Raw genomic sequence first — 25,257 nt, 5'->3', positions numbered from 1 at the left:
GGTACATTTTACAACTATTTATGTAGACAACAGGCCTACAATTTTTAAAAATCTAAATAAAAATAAAGACAAGTCTGCAGTTACCAACCACATACATACATCTATACAGGTTTAAAACATTAAAAAAAATTTTAACAGGTGGTGTTGCTTTGATTTTTCATTGCTGACATCATCAGGTTACAACAGGCCATAGCAGTTTCAAGGCATTCCCAATGAACCACTTGGAATTATTTGTGCTTGCGACTGTCAGTTAATGGAAGGTCCATATTGTTAGAAAGGCCCCTTATAAGCTCCCAAAACAATTTTCCATATTAAAAATATCTCATTTTTAACAAGTGTTCGGAATAAAAAAAAATAAGGAATCCAATATGTTTTCTAGATTTTACAACTGTATAGTTTCAGATATAACTAGCAAAGTTATCATCCAAAGATATCACCTGAATTGAGAAAACAGGTCATTTGACTAAAGTAGTCTTCCTCACTAGGGTTTCCATTTACCACAGTATATCCCTACAAAGTCTAACTCGCAAGGCAAAGATCAACGGGTAGCCCACAGCAATAACTTTGGTTCTGATCAGAAATGCATCTCTTCTTTGGTTTTTCTTTTTAGTTTTATTCTAAGCTGGCTAAAGGAGGGTATTTAATGCCAATATAACATTAACACGACAAAATATTGCCATTTCAGGTAAGCACTACTTTTTCATAACAGGACCCATGAACATCACGAAAAACCTTTGTAAAAGTAAGTTCCAAAAGTAACCCTCTAGGGTGTGTTATAGCAGCTATATCTGGAATGAGATACGTGGAAATAACAACCTTCCTGAAGCACTAACACTACGGGCATAGTTACTACCATAGAATCTCACTAATGAGATTCGCCCCTTTCCCCCTCACATTTGCAGAAATACAGAGACTGGGCGAAGAACAAAATAAAGTACAAAGCAACACAATGATAAAATTTATTTCTAATAGTTAAGAAATATGATATACTATTAAAAACTGACTCATTACTTGTTAACAAGTAATAAATCTACCACTGGTAATAGCGCCCTATAAATATTAAACATTCTGCTCATTCTACTTAAACCTACATATTGATTTGATCCAGAAAAGTTAACTACTATATTCTTTTTTTTTTTTTTGAGATGGAATTTCGCTCTTGTTGCCCAGGCTGGAGTGCAATGGTGCAATCTCGGCTCACTGCAACCTCCACCTCCCAGGTTCAAGCAATTCTCCTGCCTCAGCCTCCCGAGTAGCTGGGATTACAGGCATGCACCACCACGCCCGGCTGATTTTGTATTTTTAGTAGAGACGGGGTTTCTCCATGTTGAGGCTGGTCTCAAACTCCTGACCTCAGGTGATCAGCCCGCCTCAGCCTCCCAAAGTGCTGGGATTACAGGTGTGAGCCACCGCGCCCGGCCTACGGCCTATTATATTCTTTTTTTTCCTTTTTTTTTTTTTGAGACAGAGTCTCGCTTTGTCGCCCAGGCTGCAGTGCAGTGGCGCCATCTTGGCTCACTGCAAGCTCCACCTCCTGGGTTCACGCCATTCTCCTACCTCAGCCTGCCGAGTAGCTGGGACTACAGGCACCTGCCACCATGCCCAGCTATTTTTTTGTATTTTTAGTAGAGACAGGGTTTCACCGTGTTATCCAGGATGGTCTCAATCTCCTCACCTCATGATCCACCTGCCTCAGCCTCCCAAAGTGCTGGGATTACAGGCGTGAGCCACTGCGCCCGGCCGCCTGGCCTATTATATTCTTAATAGTTAAGCACTTACATTCTGAAAAAAGTTGGTCAGGCGCAGTGGCTCAAGCCTGTAATCCCAGCACTTTGGGAGGCCAAGGCAGGTAGATCACTTGAGGTCAGGAGTTCGAAACCAGCTTGGCCAACATACTGAAACCCCGTCCTTACTAAAAATACAAAAATTAGCCAATGTGGTGATGCATGCCTGTAATCCCACCTACTCGGGACACTGAGGCAGGAGAATCGCTTGAACCAGGGAGGCGGATGTTGCAATGAGCCGAGATCATGCCACTGCACTCCAGCCTGGGTGACACAGCAAGACTCTGTCTCAAAAAAAAAAAAAAAAATGAGACAAATTAAACACCCAACAATTGAGAGAAAAAAATATTCTGTTTTTTGAAAAAATTTGTATAGAACATTGCCTTCATAGAACAGAAGAAACAAGTCCTCAGTTGAGCATTTAGAGTATGTTTAATGAAAGCATGCAGAGGGGAATAAAACCTGTTCATCATCTAAATTAATCCCCTTTATGTATCCAATGTACTTTCTATTTGACACACAAAAGTATGAGTGATTAGGAAAATACTAATTGAGCTGAATGACATAAATTGTATTAAGTGGATGATCACAAATTCAGATGCTATATACGTGGTTCCTATCTCCTACTAGTTAGTCTCAATGGTTCCATCATCTATGGTCAGCTTGGTTCTGTAAGGACTTTGCAGATCTAAGAAAATCATGCCCTGTAGTTTTTTAGAATAAATATGAAGAGCTTTATTATTTTGTTCCAAACCACAATTAAAAATACACACGATATGGTTTTATATCTAATGTTATTAACATACAGATGCTAATTTTAACCTTTACTTGAGAAACTAGGACTTACAGGTGATTAATATCATCATCATGCCATAATCACATCATCCCAAAGACAGAGCAATCCCTTAAAACATTTAGAAAACATGATGATGCAAGATTGAGGCCTCTGTTCCACTGGAACAGTGCATCAACTTTTCTCAAGCTTCCTGAAATTTAACTTACACCCTACTTCACCCTTTTGCAATAATTCCTTTACTGTACACCTCTGTTTTTCTTAAGTATATGTTCTTCAATTCTTCTCTCCCTAATAACTATTTCAAAAATCAGAAATAGGTGTAAAAATTTACATACAAGGAATATTCATCATAGTATTATAATAAAAAACTAGAATTGACCTAAACATTCTACAATAGAAGACATCAAAATAAAGTCTGGCTATAAAAAATGGATTGCCGCAGTCATTAGAAATTGCATTTTCAGAAACTATTCAATGATACGGCAAATGCTCATATGATTAGTAAAAAAACCTAAGATGCAATGATGTATATGAAGAGTACACTTCCAATTTGTGAATGTATGCATAAAAATAGCCGTGAGAGAAATAACAGGTGGAAGGATCAGGAGTGATTTTATTTTTGCCATACTTTCCTCCTATGTTTTTAAACTTTCTACAAAGAATGTGTATCACTTCCTAAAACATACTTGGCACAGAGTAAGTCCCTCACAAATATCTACCTATACTGTAGATGCAATGTTTACAAAAGGGTACCTTTAAATGCTTATTCCTTTCAGACTCCTTGATTGTATAAATACTTAAGTGCTTTTTAACCATAAAACTACATTGCCTTTTTAAGTATATAAGTGACATGTTTCTAAAATGTTACAACCCACAAAGCATCATTAAAGGGACTCTCTCTCCCTTTAATCACTATAACTTCCGTACTTAGGAAGAGTTCAAGAAGAGAAAATTAATCTACTATGGGCAACTGTATCTAGATCTGACTATAAGAGGCAAAAAGGTTCCACATTCAACATTCTATTTTTTATTTTTTATGTTTGTTTGTTTATTTATTTATTTTTTGAGACAGTCTCATTCTGAGTCTCATTCTGTCACCCACGCTGGAGTGCAATGGCACGATCTCGGCTCATTGCAACCTCTGCCTCCCGGGTTCAAGCAATTCTCCTGCCTCAGCCTCCCAAGTAGCTGAGATTACAAGCGCCTGCCACCACATCCAGCTAATTTTTTTTTTTTTTTTGTATTTTTAGTAAATGTGGGGTTTTGCCATGTTGGCCACCCAGATCTCGAACTCCTGACCTCGAACTCCTGACCTCTGGGGATCCACCTGCCTCAGCCTCCCAAAGTGCTGGGATTATAGGCATGAGCCACCGCACCCAGCCTATTTTTTATTTTTTTAAGTTTTTGTTTATTTTATTTATTTTTTTTTGAGAAGAGTCTTGCTCTGTCACCCAGGCTGGAGTGCAGTGGCACAATCTCAGCTCACTGCAACCTCCGCCTCCTGGGTTCAAGTGATTCTCCTGCCCCAGCCTCCCAAGTAGCTGGGACTACAGGCGCGCACCACCACGCTCAGCTAATTTACGTATTTTTAGTGGAGACAGGGTTTCACCATGTTGGCCAGGATGGTCTCCATCTCTTGACCTCATGATCCACCCACCTTGGCCTCCCAAAGTGCTGGGATTACAGGCGTGAGCCATCGCGCCCGGCTCACATTCAACATTCTAAACAATTTCATCCATGGGCTCACTAAACATTCATATAATGTATTTAAAAAAAAAAGTTTTGAATGTCAGATTGGCTACTTTCTTATAGGCTAAAAAGTGTTCACCTGGAATCAATAAGGGAGAGAGGGAAGAAAAAATCTACTGGATTAAAGCATTACAGATGGTGTGTTTGTGTGTGTATAGTATTAGGACAGGACTTTGGTTAGTGATTTACCCCTCAAAAACTATGTTATTCTCTTCCTAACTCTCTACAGCACAGAAAACAATTCTTAAAGTTATAGGACTCACTGCTGTAGTCCTAAAATAACTCAAAGGGTATGAATGGATAATGACACCCCTCTTCTTTCTACCAAGGCCTGGAAATAAATGGGAAGCTTTTACAGTACTGTTTTACCTAAAAGTTTTTAAGTGAATACTTTCACAAATACCATTTTGTCAGAAATGAACATGGCTACATCGGAATTACTAGAAGAGGAACCCGTTAGCTATGTAGCATTATAAAATCCCCTTTTACCGTATCAACATTCTGACAATCTCCTCAAAAATCTCAGCTGGCAAAAGAGAACAGGTAGGCAAGTTATTTCACAGGTTATACCTTCATATGACAGCCAGGAATACTTTAGCTACTTTAAAGAGAATGCAAAGTTGTAACAAGTAGATAATAATCAACTCCTCAGCTTTGGACAGTAAAAAAATTTCCTCCACAATCTTACTCATTCCAGAAACAAACTTCTAAGTATAGCTGCTCTCAAAGCAGAACAAAAACACTAGAGGAAAAAACACAAAACAAGGTCTTTTTTTTTTTTTTCAGACGGAGTCTCAGAGTCTCGCTCTTTGCCCAGGCTTGAGTGAAGTGGCACCATCTCGGCTCACTGCAACCTCCACCTTCCGGGTTCAAGCGGTTCTCCTGCCTCAGCCTCCCTAGTAGCTGGGATTACAGGCACACGCCACCATGCCCAGCTAATTTTTGTATTTTTAGTAGAGACAAGGTTTCGCCATGTTGGCCAGGCTGGTCTCAAACTCCTGTCCTCAGGTGATTCACCTGCCTTGGCCTCCCAAAGTGTTGGGATTACAGGAGTGAGCCACCATGCCCCGCCAAAATAAGGTCTTCTAAAACAAGGTCTTCCAAACGCAATCAAGGTTTTTTCATTTCCCTGAAAAGACAATGTACCAATAAGTAGTAAGATAAAACAGGTTAAGGCTAGCCCCCAAACTTACCCTTAGGCTGTCTCCGGACAGGAATAAGTTGTAGGGGTTGAGAATTCGTTCATAATGCCCTCTGATATGTGAGCCCACTGCTTTGCCAGGAGCAAACCCCATCTTGGTAGCAATTTTGGTCCATTTTCTGTCCTTGCAAACAACTGCAAATCCACCTTCCTCTGCAACTAACTGTTAAAATAGCAAAATTAGAAACAACTATATGGAAGTCACTTCTAATCACATCTAAGTATGACTCCAAGGGAGAAATGTTCTTGGCTATGGTTATCATTTAAAAACATGTTTTGCCAATCAAACATATATATATATATACACACACACATATATATATACACACACTATTAATTTTAAGTTAGAAATTTTAAACATCTCTCTTGACAACATGGTCCATAAACATTTTGTCCCCTCTAAGCTACTTTTCACATCCCCAAAGCAATCATGTGGAAAGAACCAGGTTACCTAAAACTAAATCTCTACCAAAGAAGGGACTGTAATACTTGGTCTTACTCTGGGCTCTTAAATCAGCCTCCAAAAACTAAAGACTAGGATGCATGCCAGCATGTTTGATGGAAAGAATGTAAATTTCAGAATCAAATGGGCCTGGTATTGAATTATGGCTCAGCTTCTTTTTTTTTTTTTCTGAGATGGAGTTTCTCTCTTGTTGCCCAGCCTGCAGTGCAATGGCGCAATCTCGGCTCACTGCAACCTCCGCCTCCTGGATTCAGGCGATTTTCCTGCCTCAGCCTCCCGAGTAGCTGGGATTACAGTCATGTGCCACCACACCCAGCTAATTTTGTATTTTTAGTAGAGACGGGGTTTCGACATGTTGGTCAGGCTGGTCTTGAACTCCGGACCTCAGGTGATCCACCCACCTCGACCTCCCAAAATGCTGGGATTACAGGCATGAGCCACCACGCCCGGCCATGGCTCAGCATTTTTTTACCTTTTTATCACCCTGAGCCTCAGTTTCCTTATCTGTAATAAAAAGAAATAGCTTGCAGAATTTTTGTAAAGTGTGAAAATGAGAAAAACAGGTGGCAGCAAAATATTCCACAAGGCTTCAAGACCTGATGATCCTCATCACTCAACTGACTTGAGAATCTCATTTCACACATCTCAAAAAATAAGTTTATTTGTTCTTTCTTTTTTGAGACAGGGTCTCGCTCAGTTACCCAGGCTGGAGTGCAGTGGTGAAATCACAGCTCACTGCAGCCTCCACCTCCTGGGCTCAAGTGATCCTCCCTCCTTAGCCACCCAAATAGCTGGTACTACAGGCCCATGCCACCATGCCTGTCTAATTTCCAAATTTTTTGTAAACACAGGGTTTCCTTATGTTACCCAGGCTGGTCTCAAGCAATCCTCCTCCCTTGACCTCCCAAAGTGCTGAGATTACAGGTGTGAGACACCTGGCTGAGCAATAAGTTCCTTTTTAAGGCAAAGAAGATCAAATTCATTCTGTCAGTAAGATTATAAAATAAGTAAGATGGTCATTAGCTCTTTACCTTATTAAGCTGAAATAAGTCCAAGATCTTCCTCTCCACATGTGGAATTTTCAGAGTACTTCCCTGTAACTCCCAGTACTTTGCAATCTGGTCCAAGAAATTCAATTTTACACGAGTTTGGGCCTAAAAGACAAAGAATTGAGTTTTCATCTCATTTAGCTTATTTTAAAGCTCCTATTACCTGCCATTATTTTCTTTCACAGAATATTTAAGTACAATACCACTTTAAAAAAATTTTTTTAAATTTAATGCTCTTTCAGCAAAATCATATAATACCACTTTCTAAATTCAGTGAGAAACGGCCAAAAATACACAAAATAAAGCTGGTTAAATAATTATACATGGCCGGCCGGGCACGGTGGCTCACGTCTGTAATCCCAGCACTTTGGGAGGCTGAGGCGAGCGAATCACAAGGTCGGGAGTTCGAGACCAGCCTGGCCAACATGATGAAACCCCCATCTCTATTAACAAAAATCAGCCGAGTGTGGTGGCGCGTGCCTGTAATCCCAGCTACTCAGGAGGCTGAGGCAGGAGAATTGCTTGAACTCAGGAGGCAGAGGTTGCAGTAAGCTGAGATCACACCACTGTACTCCAGCCTGGATGAGACAGTAAGACTCCGTCTCAAAATAATAATAATTATACGACTGGGTGCAGTGGCTCATGGCTGTAATCCCAGCACTTTGGGAGGCCAAGACGGGTGAATCACGAGGTCAGGAGTTCGAGACCAGCCTGGGCGACATGGTGAAACTCCGTCTCTACTAAAAATACAAAAAATTAGCTGGGCGTAGTGGCAGGGGCCTGTAATCCCAGCTACTCAGGAGGCTGAGGCAGGAAAATCGCTTGAACCTGGGAGGTGGAGGTTGCAGTGAGCCAAGATCACGCCACTGCACTCCAGCCCAGGTGACAGTGCAAGACTCTGTCTCAATAAAAAAGAAAAATAAAAAAATAATAATTATACATGGTCGGGTGTGGTAGCTCACACCTGTAATCCCAGCACTTTGGGAGGCCAAAATGGGCAGATCACTTGAGGCCAGGAGTTTGAGACCGGCCTGGCCAACATGGTGAAACCCCATCTCTACTAAAAATACAAAAATTAGCTGGATGTGGTGGTATACGTCTGTAATGCCAACTACTCAGGAGGCCGAGGCAGGAGAATCACTTGAACCTAAGAGGCAGAGGTTGCAGTGAGCTGAGATTGTGCCACTGCACTCCAGCCTTGGTGACAGAACAAGACTCTTGTCTCAAAAAAAAAAAAAAAAATATATATATATAATATATACACACACATACATTAACTCAACAAAAATTTAATTCAGGCTGGGCATGGTGGCTCATGCCTGTAATCCCAACACTTTGGGAGGCCAAGGCAGGCGGATCACCTGAGGTCAGGATTTCAAGACCAGCCTGGCCAAAATGGTGAAACCCCATCTCTACTAAAAATACCAAAATTAGCCAGGCTTGGTGGCACACACCTGTAATCCCAGCTACTTGGGAGGCTGAGGCAGGAGAATGACTTGAACCCAGGAGGCAGAGGTTGCAGTGAACCAGGATAATGCTGCTGCACTCCAGCCTGGGCGACAGAGCGGGACTCCATAACAAAAAAAGTAAAAATTTTAATTGACTTTTTAAAAAAATTTAATTCAGCCCCTACCACGTGACAGACAAAGAATTAAACACTCAGTAAACCTTCCTGTGACGTAAGTAGGCACTCTGAAAGGAACTTAAGTAGTACTGTAAGCACAATTCCATATTATTGTTTAAAATTATATGGCAAGTAAATATGCTTTTATATGCCCAGCTTTGGGAGGCAGAGGCAGGAGGATCGCTTCAGCCCAGGAGTTTGAGACCAGCCTGGGCAACATAGGGAGACCTCATCCCTACAACAAAAACACAATTCTGTGTGTGTGTATCTTCACATATGTAAATATATATATATATAAAATACAGGGTCTTGCTCTGTCGCCCAGGCTGGAGTGCAGAGTGCAGTGGCACAACCATGGCTCACTACAGTCTTGACCTCCCAGGCTGAAGCAATCCGCCCACCTCAGCCTCCCGAGTAGCTGGAACTACAGGCACACACCATCACACGTGGCTAATTTTTTAAATTATGTTTTAGCAGAGACAGGGTCCCGCTATGTTGCCCAGGCCAACCCTCCTGCCCCAGCCTCCCAAAGTGCTGAGATTACAAGTGTGAGCCACCATGCCTAGCCAATTCGATATTTTAAAGACCTGTTCTCTACAGAAAGAAATGTTCTTATTTGCTCAAATACAAATCTAAAAACAGATTTACAATGGTGATTCTGTAACAATTTTAATATATCATAATAATTTCAAAGACGGTCCCCCTGGAATACAGGCAAACAGAACAATAGTGAAGACATTACCTCCAATTCATTCAGTCTCTGGATACGTGGCGTAAAATGAAGTTTATCAACATCACATGCAAATGGTGGCTGCCAATCCTAGGAGAAAGCAAAGGCTCTTATTAGAATAACTTATAAGCATTTGACATTTAAAAATTTGTTTTAAAATTAAAACCCAGGTTAGGTAAATCTTATTCTAACCAATCAAACAAAATAGAACAGAGTAGTAGTTTCTCAACCTTTTGTCCATGAGAGCAGCAAAATATGTATGAACACCCTTTCCCAAATAAATGATATATCACATATACACCTCTCCCCACAAACCTTCCCACTGAGCAATGTCACTGAGTCTGTAAAAAAAAAAAAAAAAAAACACTCATTTAGGCAAAAGACACTTTGACTTCTGTATTACCATAGAAGTATCTCATTTTTTATATAACAGCTATATGTCTATAACTTTAAAAAACACATTTAACCTTCCAGTCACATTAACTTTTTAAATTTTTTTTTTTTTGAGATAAGGTTTCACTCTGTTGCCCAGGCTTAAGTGCAGTGGTGTGATCACAGCTCGTGGAAACCTCTGCCTCCTGAGCTCAAGCGATCTTCCACCTCAGCCTCCCAAGTATCTGGGACCACAGGTGAACACTACCACACTCAGCTAATTGTTTAAGGTTTTTTTTAGAGACGAGGTGTAGGTACATGTATTGCCCAGATCAGTCTCGAACTCTACAGCTCCAATGATCCTCCCACCTTGGCCTCTCAAAGTGCTGAGATTACAAGTGTGAGCCACTGAGCCTGGCCCACATTAACTTTTCTTATTAAATTGAGGGTAAATTCTACAGTGGTGTCAGGGGGAGAAAAACTGACATCCAGATCCAATTTTAAAAGTCATCCTTGGCCGGGCAAGGTGGCTCAACCTGTAATCCTAGCACTTTGGGAGGCCAAGGAGGGTGGATCACCTGAGGTCAGGAGTTCAAGACCAGCCTGACCAACATGGTGAAACCCTGTCTCTACTAAAACTACAAAAATTAGCCAGATGGGGTGGCAGGCGCCTGTAGTCCCAGCTACTCAGGAGGCTGAGACAGGAGAATCGCTTGAACACAAGAGGCAGAGGTTGCAGTGAGCCAAGATCGCGCCATTGCACTCCAACCTGGGCAACAGAGCAAGACTTCATCTCAAAAAAAAAAAAAAAATTTGTCCTTAATATGTATACTCGTATAGACAACTGTTCTCTAGAGGAGAATTTGCCTATCATGGAAGAACTGCCATCATGAGGAAGTAATCAGACAATTAAAAAAAAAATATATATATATATACACACACACACATATATATGTATGAATTGTTACCTACGAAGGGAGAAAACTGGAAATGAATGTCTACAACAAGAGAACAGCTAAAGGTATAAAAATGTGTTAATAGGTTTCAGTCTGGGATAATGATGAAAGGGTCTGGAGGTAGACAATGGTGATGGCTGTACAGCAATGTAAATGTACCCAATGCCACCGAACTGTATCCTTAAAAATGGTTACAAAGGCAAAAATTTAATGTTATGTACATTTTAATATTTTAATACAATGAAAAAAGCAAAAAGGAAAAATGTACCCTGTAGCATAGATCTTTTATTTATTTATTTATTTACTTATTTATTCACTTTTTGGAGACAGAGTTTCGCTCTGTCACCCAGGCTGGAGTACAATGACGTGACCTCAGCTCGCTGCAGCCTCTGCCTCCCGGGTTCAAGCGATTCTCCTGCCTCGGCCTCCCGAGTAGCTGGGATTACAGGCATGTGCCACCACACCCAGCTAATTTTGTATTTTTAGTAGAGGCGGGGTTTCACCATGTTGGTCAGGCTGGTCTCAAACTCCTGACCTCAGATGATCCGCCTGCCTCGGCCTCCCAAAGTGCCGGGATTACAAGCGTGAGCCACCGCACTCAGCCTAGATCTCTATTTACTAATGTGGGAAGATTTTCCCTATATATGTTAAGGGGTCGGGGGGCGGAACAGGCTTTACAGTAGAAAAATAAAACACTGGAAAGCTATCTAGAGCAAAAAGGCTCACAACGGTGGTTGTCCTTACTGGTAGGGTTATAGGTAATTTTACATCCTTGTTTGTTTTAAATATAATCCAAAATACATTAAATATTTATTAAATAATAAATGTATTATTTCAGATTGTGTGAATATATTAATGAGGAAATTCACAGCCTTTAAACTCAATTTTATACCAAGTTTATCCTAAGAGAACAAGTCAACCGGCCAGGCGCGGTGACTCACGCCTGTAATCACATCACTTTGGGAGGATCATGAGGTCAGGAGATCAAGACCATCCTGGCTAACACAAAAAATTAGCCAGGCGTGGTGGCACGCGGCTGTAGTCCCAGCTACTCGGGAGGCTGAGGCAGGAAAATGGCGTGAACCCGGGAGGCGGAGTTTGCAGTGAGCTGAGATCCCGCCACTGCACTACAGCCTGGGTGACATAGCAAGACTCCGTCTCAAAAAAAAAAAAGAAAAAAAAGAAAACAATTCAACCAGAGTTGAATGGCCAGGCGCACTGGCTCACACCAGTAATCCCAGCACTCTGGGAGTCCGAGGCAAGCAGATCACCTGAGGTCAGGAGACCAGCCTGGCCAACATGGCAAAACCCCGTCTCTACTAAAAATACAAAAAAAATTAGCCGGGTATGGTGACACATGCCTGTAGTCCCAGCTACTCAGGAGTCTGAGGCAGGAGAATCGCTTGAACCCAGGAGGTGGAGGTTGCAGTGAGCCGAGATCATGCCTTTGCACTCCAGCCTGGGCGACAGAGTCAGACTCCGTCTCAAAAATAAATAAATAAATAAATAAATATAAAATAAAAAATAAAGGAAGAAAAAACAAAATACATGAATGAAATTAACTGCAGCATTACATTAGGAATGTACGATTATTATGGTATTACAATAACATTGAATATTATATAGCATTTAAAAGTGCTAGATTTATAAAGAGTTCCTAACAATCAATAAGACAAAATAATAACTTACAGAAAAATGGGCAAATTGTATCAACAGCCAAAAGGGAAAAATGGCCAATCATAAGACTGGCACCCAACTTCACTCAAAATTCAAGAAATATACAAACTCTCATTGTTTTTACCTATCAGATTAACAGCGCATGCCTTGTGACCCAGCAGTTTTGTTTATTTTTATTTTATTATTATTATTTTTTGAGATGGAGTCTCATGCTGTCACCCAGGCTGGAGTGCAATGGCACAGTCTTCACTCACTGCAAGCAAGAATTGAACATCCCGGGTTCAAGCAATTCTCCTGCCTCAGTCTCCCAAGTAGCTGGGATTACAGGCATGTACCACCATGCCTGGCTAACTTTTGTATTTTTAGTAGAGACGGGGTTTCACCATGTTGGCCAGGCTGGTCTCGAACACCTGACCTCAAATGATCCACCTGCCTAAGCCTCCCGAAGTGCTGGGATTACAGGCGTGAGCCACTGCGCCTGGCTGTGACCCAGCAATTTTCTGATAGGAATTTACAAATATCTATTACCACTCACAACACCTCGATATAGGCAAAAGGAAATTCACTGCAAAATTCCTTCAAGTTAAAATGTAAGCATCTATCGGTAGAGAAAAAGCTAAATAAATGTTGGTATATCTACAACCAACAATAAAATACCACTCAGCTATAATAAAAAATATCTAGATATTCTAAATATGGAAAGATACCCAAGCATCAATGAGTAAAAAACTAGAACAAAAACACGTATTAGGTTGGTGCAAATGTAATTGCAGCTTTTGCCATTACTAAAAAAAAAAAAAAAAAAAATACATATATATGTGGCAAAAGCTGTAATTTTGCCATTACCTACATATACATATGACAAAAACCACAATTACGTTTGCGCCAACCTAATAACATTGTGTTGAATTTTACATATGCAGATTTTAAATAATATCACAATAATAAGGAGAAAAGAGGCTTTTTTAACATTTCAAATTTGTGCTGTTGGAACTTATCATTATAGACTGCTTTTAGTTTAGAATAAAAATGACGGCCAGGCACAGTGGCTCATGCCTATAATCTCAGCACTTTGGGCTGCAGCAGCAGGAGGATCACTTGAAGCTAGCAGTTTGAGACCAGTCTCTATCCGTCTCTACCAAAAAATGTAAAAATTAGGCATAGTGGTGCAAACCTGTAGTCCTACCTACTCAGGAGGCTAAGGCAGGAGGATGACTTAAGCCCAGGGGGCTTAAGTTTACAGTGAGCTATGATTGTGCCACTGCACTCCTGCTTGGGCAACAGAGCACGAACCTAGCTCTAAAATAAATACATAAATGAAATTTTGTTTTGTTTTAGTGATAACAAAGACTTCAGTAAAAATGCCCGCCGGTGATGTATGATAAAATGTTAAGCTAAAAAGCAAAGGTAATTATCGGTAAGGCCTTCAAATGTTTAACATAGTTGTACTGCCTTTTTATGGTTAATGTTTTAAATGTCAGTTAAAAAATACTATACTTTGTTGAAGTTAAAAAATACCTCCATCCCAAGTGAAAAAGATTAAAGTCTGATTTATTTTTGTTTAGCTCAATAACTAAAAGCCAAAGTAATGTGTTTAATTTATACAGAACACATCCTAGCAAAAGGAAATCACACTGCTTCTTGATATTCTATGGTAGGCTAACAGGAAGCCTTTATATTGCTCAGAGCTTTGCTTCCAGTGTGTTATAAAAGCTGTTGGTTTTCAGAAATGAATTGATCTGGGTTAAGCTGAGATCAAAAGCATATGAAAAATAATGTGTCAGAATATAGAAGTAAATGTTCAAATATTTAGTCTTAACATACTTTCAAAATGGCCTGAAAATTTTAACAACTAAGACTTACAGGTGATATATAATGTTATTCCCTGATTGATCAGATAATATACCTTCTAATACCAAAACACAATTATAAAGATATTTGATGTTCTCAAAAGCCTGTATATTAAAGTTTTACAAATTAAAATGAGCTTCTATCTATGTATGAATATATACACAGTATACTTATTTTAGCCTAAAGCTAAAATGAATCCTGAAAATGATTCATCAAATGGAAATTAGTACATATCTGTCAATAAGGATGCTCATACAGTGGGTATAAATATGTTTAAAACTAAAGAAATAGTTTGAGAAGATCATTTTTGCATGAAAAATGGATCACTACAAACTCTGTCATCTCTTCTGGTTATAAACAATGAGAGAAGAGATAAATGTCATTCAGTTTTGGGACATTCACTGTCAGCTGCAAAACTAGACTCCAATAAAAAAAATTAAATTTATTTGTAATGTTCACTATCATACGGAACTAGAATACCTTTGGCAAAGTCTGACCTCAATGGGACACGAATTTTTTTTTCTTTTCATTTTAAGTAGAGATGAGGTCTCGCTATGTTGCCCAGGCTGGTCTGGAACTCCTGGGCTCAAGCAATCCTCACACCTAGGCCTCCCAAAGTGCCGGGATTACAGGTGTGAGGCATGGCAGAAGCCAAGCCATGACTTTTAAATGGGGGGTAGGGGAAGCCATTATGAAAGGTAAATACAACAGATCATAATAAAGCTTCTAAGGTGAAAATTTTGAAAAATAATCCTCAAATTATGTAGCCAAATAAATAATCCAAATCCCCACTTAGAAACATTGTGATAATGTTTAACTTGATGCTTAAGTGTCTAAAAGGAATATAATGTAAGCTGGCCAAAAAGTAAAACTTGTACTCCCTCCCTATCAATAAAACTGATCATAAATCACTTTTTCTAACATAAAACAGCCTTTTCATACTAACTAGATGTAATAAGAATTTGTAGATTACATGCAGTTCCATATAAATTCCTCGCTGAGATTATTTTAATTTCCTTTACTTTCAAAACTTGAAAGTAAGCCAGGTGTAGTGGGGTTCACACTTTGCGAGGCCAAAAGGGGGAGGACTGCTTGAGCCTGGGAGCTCAAGACCAACCTGGGTGCTGGGCGTGATGGCTCATGCCTGTAATCACAGCACTTTCGGAGGCCAAGGCAGGCGGATCACCTGATGTCAGGAGTTTGAATCCAGCCTGGCCAACATGGCGAAATCCCATCTCTAATAAAAATACAAAAATTAGCCAGACGTGGTGGCGCATGCCTGATAAAATACCTCTCTCATTCTTTATAACCAGCTACTCAGGAGGCTGAGACAGGAGAATCACTTGAACCCAGGAGGCGGAGGTGGCAGTGAGTGGAGATTGTGCCATTGCACTCCAGCCTGGGTGACAGAGCAAGACTCTGTCTAACAAGAAAGAGAAGAGAAGAGAAAAGAGAAGAGACCAGCCCAGACTCGGAAACATATTGAGGCTCTGTCTCTACAAAAAAAAATTAAGTTAGCCAGGCATGGTGGCATGCACCTGTAGTCCCAGCTAATCAGGAGGCTGGGGTGGGAGGATTAATTGAATCCAGGAGGTCAATCCTGTAGTGAGCCACGATCATGCTACTGCACTGCAGCCTGGGCGACAGAGCAAGAATGTCTCAAAAAAAAACAAAAACAAACAAAAAAACTTGAAAATGGTTTTATTTTAACCCTTACAAGATAAAGTACAAGAACCTTATTATTTAAAAGTTCAGGCCGGGTACAGTGGCTCACGCCTGTAATCCCAGCACTTCGGGAGGCCGAGGCAGGCGGATCATGAGGTCAGGAGATCAAGACCATCCTGGCTAACACGGTGAAACCCCATCTCTACTAAAAAAAATACAAAAAATTAGCCAGGCGTGGTGGCAGGTGCCTGTAGTCCCAGCTACTCAGGAGACTGAGGTAGGAGAATGGTGTGAACCCGGAAGGCGGAGCTTGCAGTGAGCCAAGATCACACCACTGCACTCCAGACTGGGGACAGAGCGAGACTCTGTCTCAAAAAAAAAAAGAAGTTCAATTAGTTTCCTTAGGACTCAAAAATGTATTCCTTAGGAAGGCAATTAAGTAGAAAGTTGAAGCTTCAAAATCCTCAGAGGCCTGAGAAACATCAGGTAAACATTTTCCTCAGTGCCAGCATTAACTTAACAACAACTAAAAGCAGATTTAACTGAGAGAAATGTTTAAAAAATAAAGTCAACCACTGTGAGAACAACTTTCAAAAGATGCTGAAGATTTTTCCAAAAAATGCCAGGAAAATTCACTCTGTAGAGGATCTGCTATTAACATCCACATATTTAATATATTAGAATACTGTTTTTATCCTTCTAATTATAGAAAGGCTATCATTTTGAGATCTGATAATTAGCAAAATGAAAAAGTATACGCTCTACAGAGGCTACGAAAGTTGGCTCTAACTCCCTGCAGACAAAACCAATTAGAAATCAGTGTCACAAAAGCACATTCTTGTTAGTTTACCAAGAATAACATCAACTAAGGACCAAAGCATTGTTTTAATTGTATATGTTCTATGAAACCCAGTCATCATAGAATAAATGCACTTGCAAGTTAGCAAATCTTTCAGGTGAGGATGACAAAATTTAACTTTAATATACAGATCAGAATAACAGATATATGAAACATAAAAGACCACTTTCTCATCAAGTGAATGGTTTCAGGTCAGTAATATGCCCTTAAAACACCTGCACAAATGCAAAAGGTAGAACTAGGTCTATCACAACCATTATAAACTCCTATAAAAGACAAGCAGAGTTAACTATTTATGAGCCCCTGATGGAGTCTAATTGCCACTCACTGATAGGTGTCTATCAGAAAAGTTTTGTACCACAAAGAATTGCATTCAAGGTCTTCCAAACAGGGCCAGGAACGGTGGCTCACGCCAGTAATCCCAGCACTTTGGGAGGCCCAGACAGGCCTTGAGGCCAGGAGTTCAAGACCAGCCAGGCCAATGTGGCAAAACCAAGTCTCTACAAAAAATACAAAAATTGGCCGGGCATTGTGGCGCACACCTGTCATCCTAGCTACTCAGGAGGTTGAGGCATGATAATTGCTTGAACCTGGGAGGCAAAGACTGCACTCCAGCCTAGATGACAAAGTGAGAGCCTGTCTCAAAAAAAAAAAAAAAAAGTACAGACTACCTTTTAGGACTATGGTGAGAACTGATTTTACAAATATAAAGGTTTTTTCATTAAATTGTAAAGTAAAAGTAACAATTATAATTATGTTAAGTTCTGACCACTGAAATATGAATCTTCCTATACAAAAAGCGCTGCAACCTCAACTTTCAAGGAGCATCTGACCTCTAAACCTTATTTATCTTTAAGGACCTTATCCTTCCAGCCTAACCCTAGTTGGCATGTAACTGTCAACTAGCACATTTTATCATAGCCACTTTAACACAGGTTAAAGGCCTCCTCTGTATTTCTCCATTTTAACCTCCTCTATATTTTCCCATTGTTATTTCTCTGATGGTCATTTTTTTTAAAACACAGTGAGGCCATTTACCTTTACCTTGTACATCAAAATAGATGTCAAAGAGGACAGATTCTCAAGTCACACTGCCTGGGTTCAAATCCTGGTACTACTGTGTGGCTTTGTACTAGGTTAAGTTCCTTGTACCTTACGTATGTGAATAAAGGGATAATTGTGAGGGTTAAGTAAAATAATACAGGTAGAACCCTCAGACAACATTTACTTTACTTTATTTAAGTAAATGGTCAAAAAATATTAGTTTTGGGAAGGTGTGGTGGCTCACGCCTGTAATCTCAGCACTTTGGGAAGCCAAGGCGGGCAGATCATGAGGTCAGGAGTTCAAGAGCAGCCTGGCCAACATGGCAAAACCCAGTCTCTATTAAAAATACAAAAGTTAGCTCGGTGTGGTGGTGCACACCTGTAGTCTCAGCGACTCAGAAGGCAGAGCACGAGAATTGCTTGAACCCAGGAGGCAGATGATGCGGTGAGCAGAGATTGCACCACTGCATTCCAGCCTGGGCAAACAGAGCAAGACTCCCAATTAAAAAAAAAAAAAAAAAAAGTGCCGGTTTTTCTCAGGAAAATATTCATGTTGCAAAGCTTTCGTTTCCAAGTGGCCTAATGCAGGCTTGTTTTTTGTTTGTTTTTGTTTCTGTTTTTTAAGAGACAAAGTCATCCAGGCTGGAGTGCAATGGCATAAACTTGGCTCGTTATAGCCTCGATCTCCTGGGCTCAAGTGATCCTCCCACCTCAGCCTCCAGAGTACCTGGGAATACAGGTGCACACCACCATGACCAGCTAATTTTTTTTTTTAAGAGACGGGGGGTGGGGGGGTCTCACTATGTTGCACAGGTTGGTCTCAAACTCCTGGCCTCAAGCGATCCTTCCACTTTGGCCTCCCAAAGTGCTGGGATTACAGGTGTGAGCCACCACACCCAATCCAACCTTGCTTTTTAAAATAAGAGCACATATTGTTAGATTTCCATGCTTAAAGAGCTTCTAAGATTTTTTAGATATATAGTTCAAGGGTAAAGGCAGACAACACACTGAGAGTAGATCTGCTGGGATGGCAATGGAATTGAACTTGTATACTGTAAAAGTTAACACTGTAGCCAGCAAACCTAGGTATGGTTCCATGATAGCAGTATTTCACATTTATTAGGTTGGTGCAAAAGTCATCACAGTTCTGCCATTAAAGCAAAAATGCAAAAATGGCAAAAACCACGATTTCTTTTGCCCCAACCTAATACCATGCCATTTCCTGTGTGCCCACTATACAAAACTTCTTGACTGCATGCTCTTTTATTGGGGCAAAAGCTAGGCAACAGAATAGATTTAAAATAATTTTAATACAAATGTAAGGCTTATTACTGAAGTTTTAGAAAATACACATATTGGCCGGGCGTGGTGGCTCACACCTGTAATCCCAGCACTTTGGGAGGTTGAAGTGGGTGGATCACCTGAGGTCAGGAGTTCGAGACCAGCCTGACCAACATGCAGAAACCCCGTCTCTACTAAATATACAAAAAGCTAAGATCTTAGACCAGCCTGACCAACATGGAGAAACCCCGTCTCTACTAAATATACAAAAAGCTAAGATCTTAGCTTTATTCCTACTGAGTCATGTCTTTGCAGAATCAAGTTTCCCTTTTTTTTTTTTTCTTTTTGAGACAGGATTTTGCTCTGTCCCTAGGCTGGAATGCAGTGGCACAATCATAGCTCACTGCAGCCTCAAACTCCCGGGCTCATGCAATTCTTCCACCTCAGTCTCCCGAGTATACATGCATGCCACCACATCAGGCTAATTTTTTAAGGAAATTTTTTGTAGAGTCAGTCTTGCTATGTTGACTAAGTTGGTCTCAAACTTTTGGGCTCAAGGGATACTCCAACCTTTGGCCTCCCAAAGTGCTGAGATTACAGGTGTGAGCCACCCATCCGAACAAGTTTCCCTTTTTAATACTGCAATAACTCAATGTTTTGTCCTTAGGAGTCCTTTAAAATCTTAAAAATTGAGGACCTCAAAGAATGTTAATTTACATGGATTGTATCTATAGATTTTTTTATCACATTAGAAATTAAAACTGAAACATTTTAAAAATGAGTTAATCTCTAATCTGTAATGCATTGTATTATTTTGCAAATCTCTTTAATGTCTGGTTTAATATAAATAAACTGGGTTTTAATTTCTTCTCCAATCAGGTGTGGTATATTGTTTTGGTTAAAAGTATGTGAAGTAGGCCGGGTGCGGTGGCTCACACCTGTAATCCCAGCACTTTGGGAGGCCAAGGCAGGCGGATCACGAGGTCAGTTCGAGACCATCCTGGCCAACGTAGTGAAACCCTGTCTCTACTTAAAAAAAAAAAAAAAAATACAAAAAATTAGCTGGGCATGGTGGCGGGTGCCTGTAATCCCAGCTACTTGGGAGGCTGAGGCAGAATCGCTTGAACCCGGGAGGTGGAGGTTGCAGTGAGCCAAGATCACACCACCATTGCATTCCAGCCTGGGCAACAGTGTGAGACTCTGTCTCAAAAAAAAAAAAAAAATTATGTGAAGTAAATCTGGCCTCTCACAGATATTTAGCTGAAAGGGGGGAGTTTTCTTGGATCCACTGAAAGGGTCTTGGGAACCCTCCAAGGGTTCTCGGCCCACACCCTGGAAGTAACTGCCCTATTGAACGCCCTGCAGAACACCCCATACAATCTGTCCTTCCAAAGAACTCTTTTCATCCAGATTTAAAACACAGCCCTTTCAAGTGTATTCTCCATTCACTAATAGTGATTTATTGACCACCTATTTTTACAATGTCAACATTTTTAGAAAAGTTATACCTGGGTCAACCCAGTCTTCCCTAAAGTCCTAACAACAAAAAGACCCTGAAAATACCAACACAATCATGTAGACTTTTAATAGTCATTATTAAAAATAAGTACCAAGGAATGAGAACTTGTATTATAACTTTTACAGATAGGCCATGGTGAAAGCTATCAGTTTTAAAGAACTTGTTTCAAAGATTATTTTAGCTTCTGAATATTAAATACTTGGGAATGCAAAGCACTGTTTCTATGGAATATTAGTAAATAAAAATGTAGTAGTAATAAAGGGATATACCATGGTATTTACTTTTTAAGCATTCGTCACATTAAATTCCTCTTTCACCACTTTTAACAAAACTTGGCAATAATAATGATCTGTATTGTATTGGTACTGGTATTGGTATTGGTATTGGTATTGGTATTGGTAGGTCCTCTAAACAGGAAAGCATTATTTCTTTCATGTCATTCACAGACATTTTATGATACTTCAATCACTGAATGGGATGAGAAGAAATTTCAGATCCTTCCCCCTACATCAATTATAATTGGTGCACATATTACTTCAGCATGCCTATATCAAGCCATGCTGTAATCAAGTATATATAATTTCACAGCTTTTCCAAGGAGGTTCTCTAGTAACTAGTTTTCATTGTGTTTTTTCCATACCTAGAATCCAGGGAAGAAAAAATTTCTGGCAGAAAAGTGAGGCTGCCGAGGTTAAGAAAGGATTATATACTTTAAAAAGATTCCAAAAATGATCTGTCTGTCAGGGGAAAGGGATTTAGGAAAGAGGTTGGACTCTGACCCCAACCTTGCCTAAGCAACACCCAAACCTACCTGGGCACTAAGGGAAGGGGAAGCTTAAACATCCCACACCCTAACTTTAAGGCCTCATTAGATCTGTAAACACACGCCTGGAGATTCAACATCAGGGTCAAGAAACGAACAGAAGTGAGACTAAAAATCAGTTTGAGCCTCAAAAAATACTACGAGATGGCAAAATCTTTGTTGTGTCAATATCCCATCTAAAGATGACACATTTGCAATAGTATTAAAGAAAGAAGGGCCGGGCACAGTGGCTCATCATGTCTGTAAGCCCAGCACTTTGGAAGGCCAAGGCGGGTGGATCACTTGAGGTCAGGAGTTCGAGAACAGCCTGACCAACATGGTGAAACCCCATCTCTACTGAAAATACAAAAACTAGCAGGACGCGGTGGTGGGCGCCTATAATCCCAGCTACTGGGGAGGCTGAGACACGATAATCACTTGAGCCCAGGAGGCAGAGGTTGCAAAGTGAGCCGAGACAAGTGAACTGAGATGGCGCCACTGAACTCCAGCCTGGGTGACAGAGCGAGACTCCACAGGAAAGGGAAAGGGAAAGGCAAAGGGAAAAGGAAAGGAGAAAGGGAAAGGGGAAAGGAAAGGAAAGGAGGAAAGGGAAGGGGAAAGGGGAAGGGAAGAGAAAGAAAAAGAGAAAGGGAAGGGAAGAGAAATGGGGGAGGTGAGGGGAGGGGAAGGGAAGAGGGGAAGGGGAGGGAAGGCAGGGGAGGGGACGAGAAGGGAAGAGGGGAAGGGGAAGGGGGAAGGGAGAGGGAAGGGAGAAGGGATGGGAGGGGAAGGGGGGAGGGGAGGCGGAAGGTAGAGGAGGAGGAAAGGAAGGCAAGGGAGAGGGTAATGGGAAAGTTAAGGAAAGGGGAAGGGAAGGTGAGAGGGAGGGGAGGGGAAGGGGTAATGAGAAGGTTAGGGGAAGGGAAAGGGAAAGGGAAGGGGAGAGGGAGGGGAGGGGAAGGGGGAGGGTAGGGGAAGGGGAAGGGAAGGGGAGGAGAAAGGAAAAGGGAAGGGGAGGGGGAGAGAAAGGGGGAAGGGAAGGGGGAAGGGTAGGGGAGGGGAAAGGGGAATGGAAAGGAAAGGAAAGGAAAGGAATTAAGACAAATTCAAGACCAGCCAGAGCACCATGGCGGACCCTATAAAAAAAATTTTTTTTTTTAATTAGCTAGGCATGGTAGCATGCACCTGTAGTTCCACCTACCTGGGAGGCTTAAGACAGACAGAGAGAGCAAGAGAAGCAAGCCTGAGCAACACAGTGAGATACCATCTCTACAAAATGTTAAAACATTATCCAGACATATTGGCACGTGCCTGTAGTCCCATCTACTGCAGTGAGCTACAGTGGCGCTGCTGCATTCCAGCCTGGGAAACACAAGACCTCATCTCTAAAAAATAATAATAAGGCTGAGTGCAGTGGCTCACGCCTGTAATCCCAGCACTTTGGGAGGCCGAGGTGGGCAGATCACTTGAGGTCTGGAGTTCGAGACCAGCGAGGCGGGCGGATCACCTGAGGTTGAGGGTTCGAGACCAGCCTGACCAACATGGAGAAACCCTGTTTCTACTAAAAATACAAAAAATTAGCTGGGCGTGGTGGCACACACCTGTATTCCCAGCTACTCAGGAGGCTGAGGCAGGAGAATCTCAAACTCGGGAGGTAAAGGTTGCGGTAAGCCGAGATCACGCCACTGTACCCAAGCCTTGGCAACAAGAGTGAAACTCTGTCTCATAAATGAATGAATGAATGAATGAATGGCAGGCCAAGCGCAGTGGCTCACGCTTGTAACCTCAGCACTCTGGGAGGCCAACCAAGTGGATTGCTTGAGCCTGGAAATTTGAGACCAGCCTGGGCAAGGTGGCAAAATCTCATCTCTACAAAACATATTTAACACAAAAATTAGGCCAGGCACCATGGCTCACGCCTGTAATCCCAGCACTTTGGGAGGCTGAGGTGGGCAGATCACTTGAGGTCTGGAGTTCGAGACCAGCGTGGTCAACATGGCAAAACCCCATCTCTACTAAAAATACAAAAATTAGCTGGGCGTGGTGGCACACGCCTGTGATTCCAGCTACTCAGGAGGCTGAGGCAGGAGAATTGCTTGAACCTGGGAGGCAGAGATTGCAGTGAGCCGAGACTGCACCACTGAACTCCAGCCTGGGTGACAGAGTGAGACTCTGTCTCAAAGAAAAAATAATAATAAATAAATATAAAAATAAAAATAAATAAAAGAGTTGCAAGAACCTACACCCTAGGCCCCTTTTGCCCTTCCACATAGCATTCAAGGCACCATCTTGAAAGTGGAGACCAGGCCAGCACAAGACATCAAACCTGACAGTGCCTTGATCTTAGAGTTCCCAGTCTCCAGTACTGCAAGAAATAAATTTCTATTATTTATAAATTACCCAGTCTCAGATATAGTTATATCAACACAAATGAACTAAGATACTGACCAAGCTTCAAGGCTAGATCTCCTACTTTAAAGAGATAAGGATGTACTAATAATACATAGGCATGCTCAATTTAGGATGGTAGATAAAAGTATGTCAAAAGATCTTAAAAGAAACTTACCCTATGATATATTTCAGACTATGCTGTGTGACTGTAGTAGCGCTGGTATTATCAAATGCTTTATTTCTTTCAAATTTATTGCCATAGTCCAAAGTAAATTTGATTTGAAAAATAACCCACTTTAGCCTAAAATATGAGGAAGTTGCAGTCTGATAAAACTGGTTTTCTTTTGAATGGCTGCCTGGTATCAATGGGATATACTCTATAAAAACTGTAATTATCTACTTTTCCAGGGTTTTACAGCTGTGTCTAGAGTTGAGACTTCAGAAATATCACCATTAAGCCACCTAAGTCTGAAATACTAACAATGAACTTACTATTTTCTTCTTAGCTTCCTAACAACACATTTCCTGGTACCTCCAACCAAATTCTCTTCCTTCCTTAAATATTGTTGTTTTGTAGGAGGATGTCATGACCCTCATTCTCATTCTACACACCTATTTCCTCCCGCAACCCTACTCTAATCCAAGTGAAGCAAAGCCTTCCCAGACAGCTCCCTCTCATCCATCTCCATATCCCCCCAACCTTTAACCACTCGGTACATAACTTCTATTCCTTGCATACGTCATACTTGCTAATCTTTCTCACCAGTCAATTATGAGTTCCTTTATTTATTTTTTTAATTTATTTATTTGAGATGGAGTCTTGCTCTGTCACCCAGGCTGGAGTGCAGTGGCGCGATCTCGGCTCACTGCAACCTCTGCCTCCCAGGTTCAAGCGATTCTTCTGCCTCAGCCTCTGGAGTAGCTGGGACTACAGGTGCATGCCACCATGCCCAGCTAATTTTTATATTTTTAGTAGAGACGGAGCTTCACCATATTGGCCATGCTGGTCTTGAACTACTGACCTCGTCTCAGCCTCCCAAAGTGCTGGGATTATAGGCATGAGCCACCTAGGACTTTAACACAATGCACTTACTGACATATCAATAATAAGTACTGAATTGAGACCACAACCAACTCCAAGGACTCAATTCATTTCTTCATTCAACAGAGCTGATAAAAAGAATTGCCCAGTTTTCTGTAATAGAACTGAGAAATTTCTGATTAATTTGAAGTCAACAGGTAAGATAATTCCTTATTTTTTCTTTTTTATTTTTATTTTGTTTTCTATATTTTGAGGGATTTTGGTGTTTAGATTTTTTTTTTTTTTGAGAATTCCTTATATTAGCTGCCTAAACCTGTCATGAAATTACCTAAACCAGTGGGTCTCAAGCCTAGCAGAGCTTCCGGAGGAGCTTTTTAAAATTCAAACACTTAGGCCCACATG

At 41.0% G+C, this 25,257-nt stretch overlaps 1 protein-coding gene across 8 annotated transcripts in view; it reads right to left on the bottom strand.

Moving 5' to 3' along the window:
- KDM5B (lysine demethylase 5B) overlaps positions 1-25,257 on the bottom strand; it is an 80,485-nt gene that overhangs the window by 38,959 nt on the left and 16,269 nt on the right. For all 8 annotated transcript variants that reach the window (XM_514104.8, XM_054657730.2, XM_016936007.4 and 5 more), the window contains exons 2-4: positions 9,409-9,486; positions 7,025-7,147; positions 5,523-5,693 (exon numbers count right to left, since the gene is read on the bottom strand). In XM_514104.8, the coding sequence (XP_514104.7) occupies positions 5,523-5,693; positions 7,025-7,147; positions 9,409-9,486 (372 nt within the window). The remainder of the gene's footprint in view (positions 1-5,522; positions 5,694-7,024; positions 7,148-9,408; positions 9,487-25,257) is intronic.

Source organism: Pan troglodytes, chromosome 1 (assembly GCF_028858775.2).
Source record: "Pan troglodytes isolate AG18354 chromosome 1, NHGRI_mPanTro3-v2.0_pri, whole genome shotgun sequence".
NCBI classification, from domain to species: Eukaryota; Metazoa; Chordata; class Mammalia; order Primates; family Hominidae; genus Pan; species Pan troglodytes.
The sequence above is the reverse complement of the archived record's forward strand: the minus strand, read 5'-3'. Positions and strand labels throughout refer to the sequence as shown.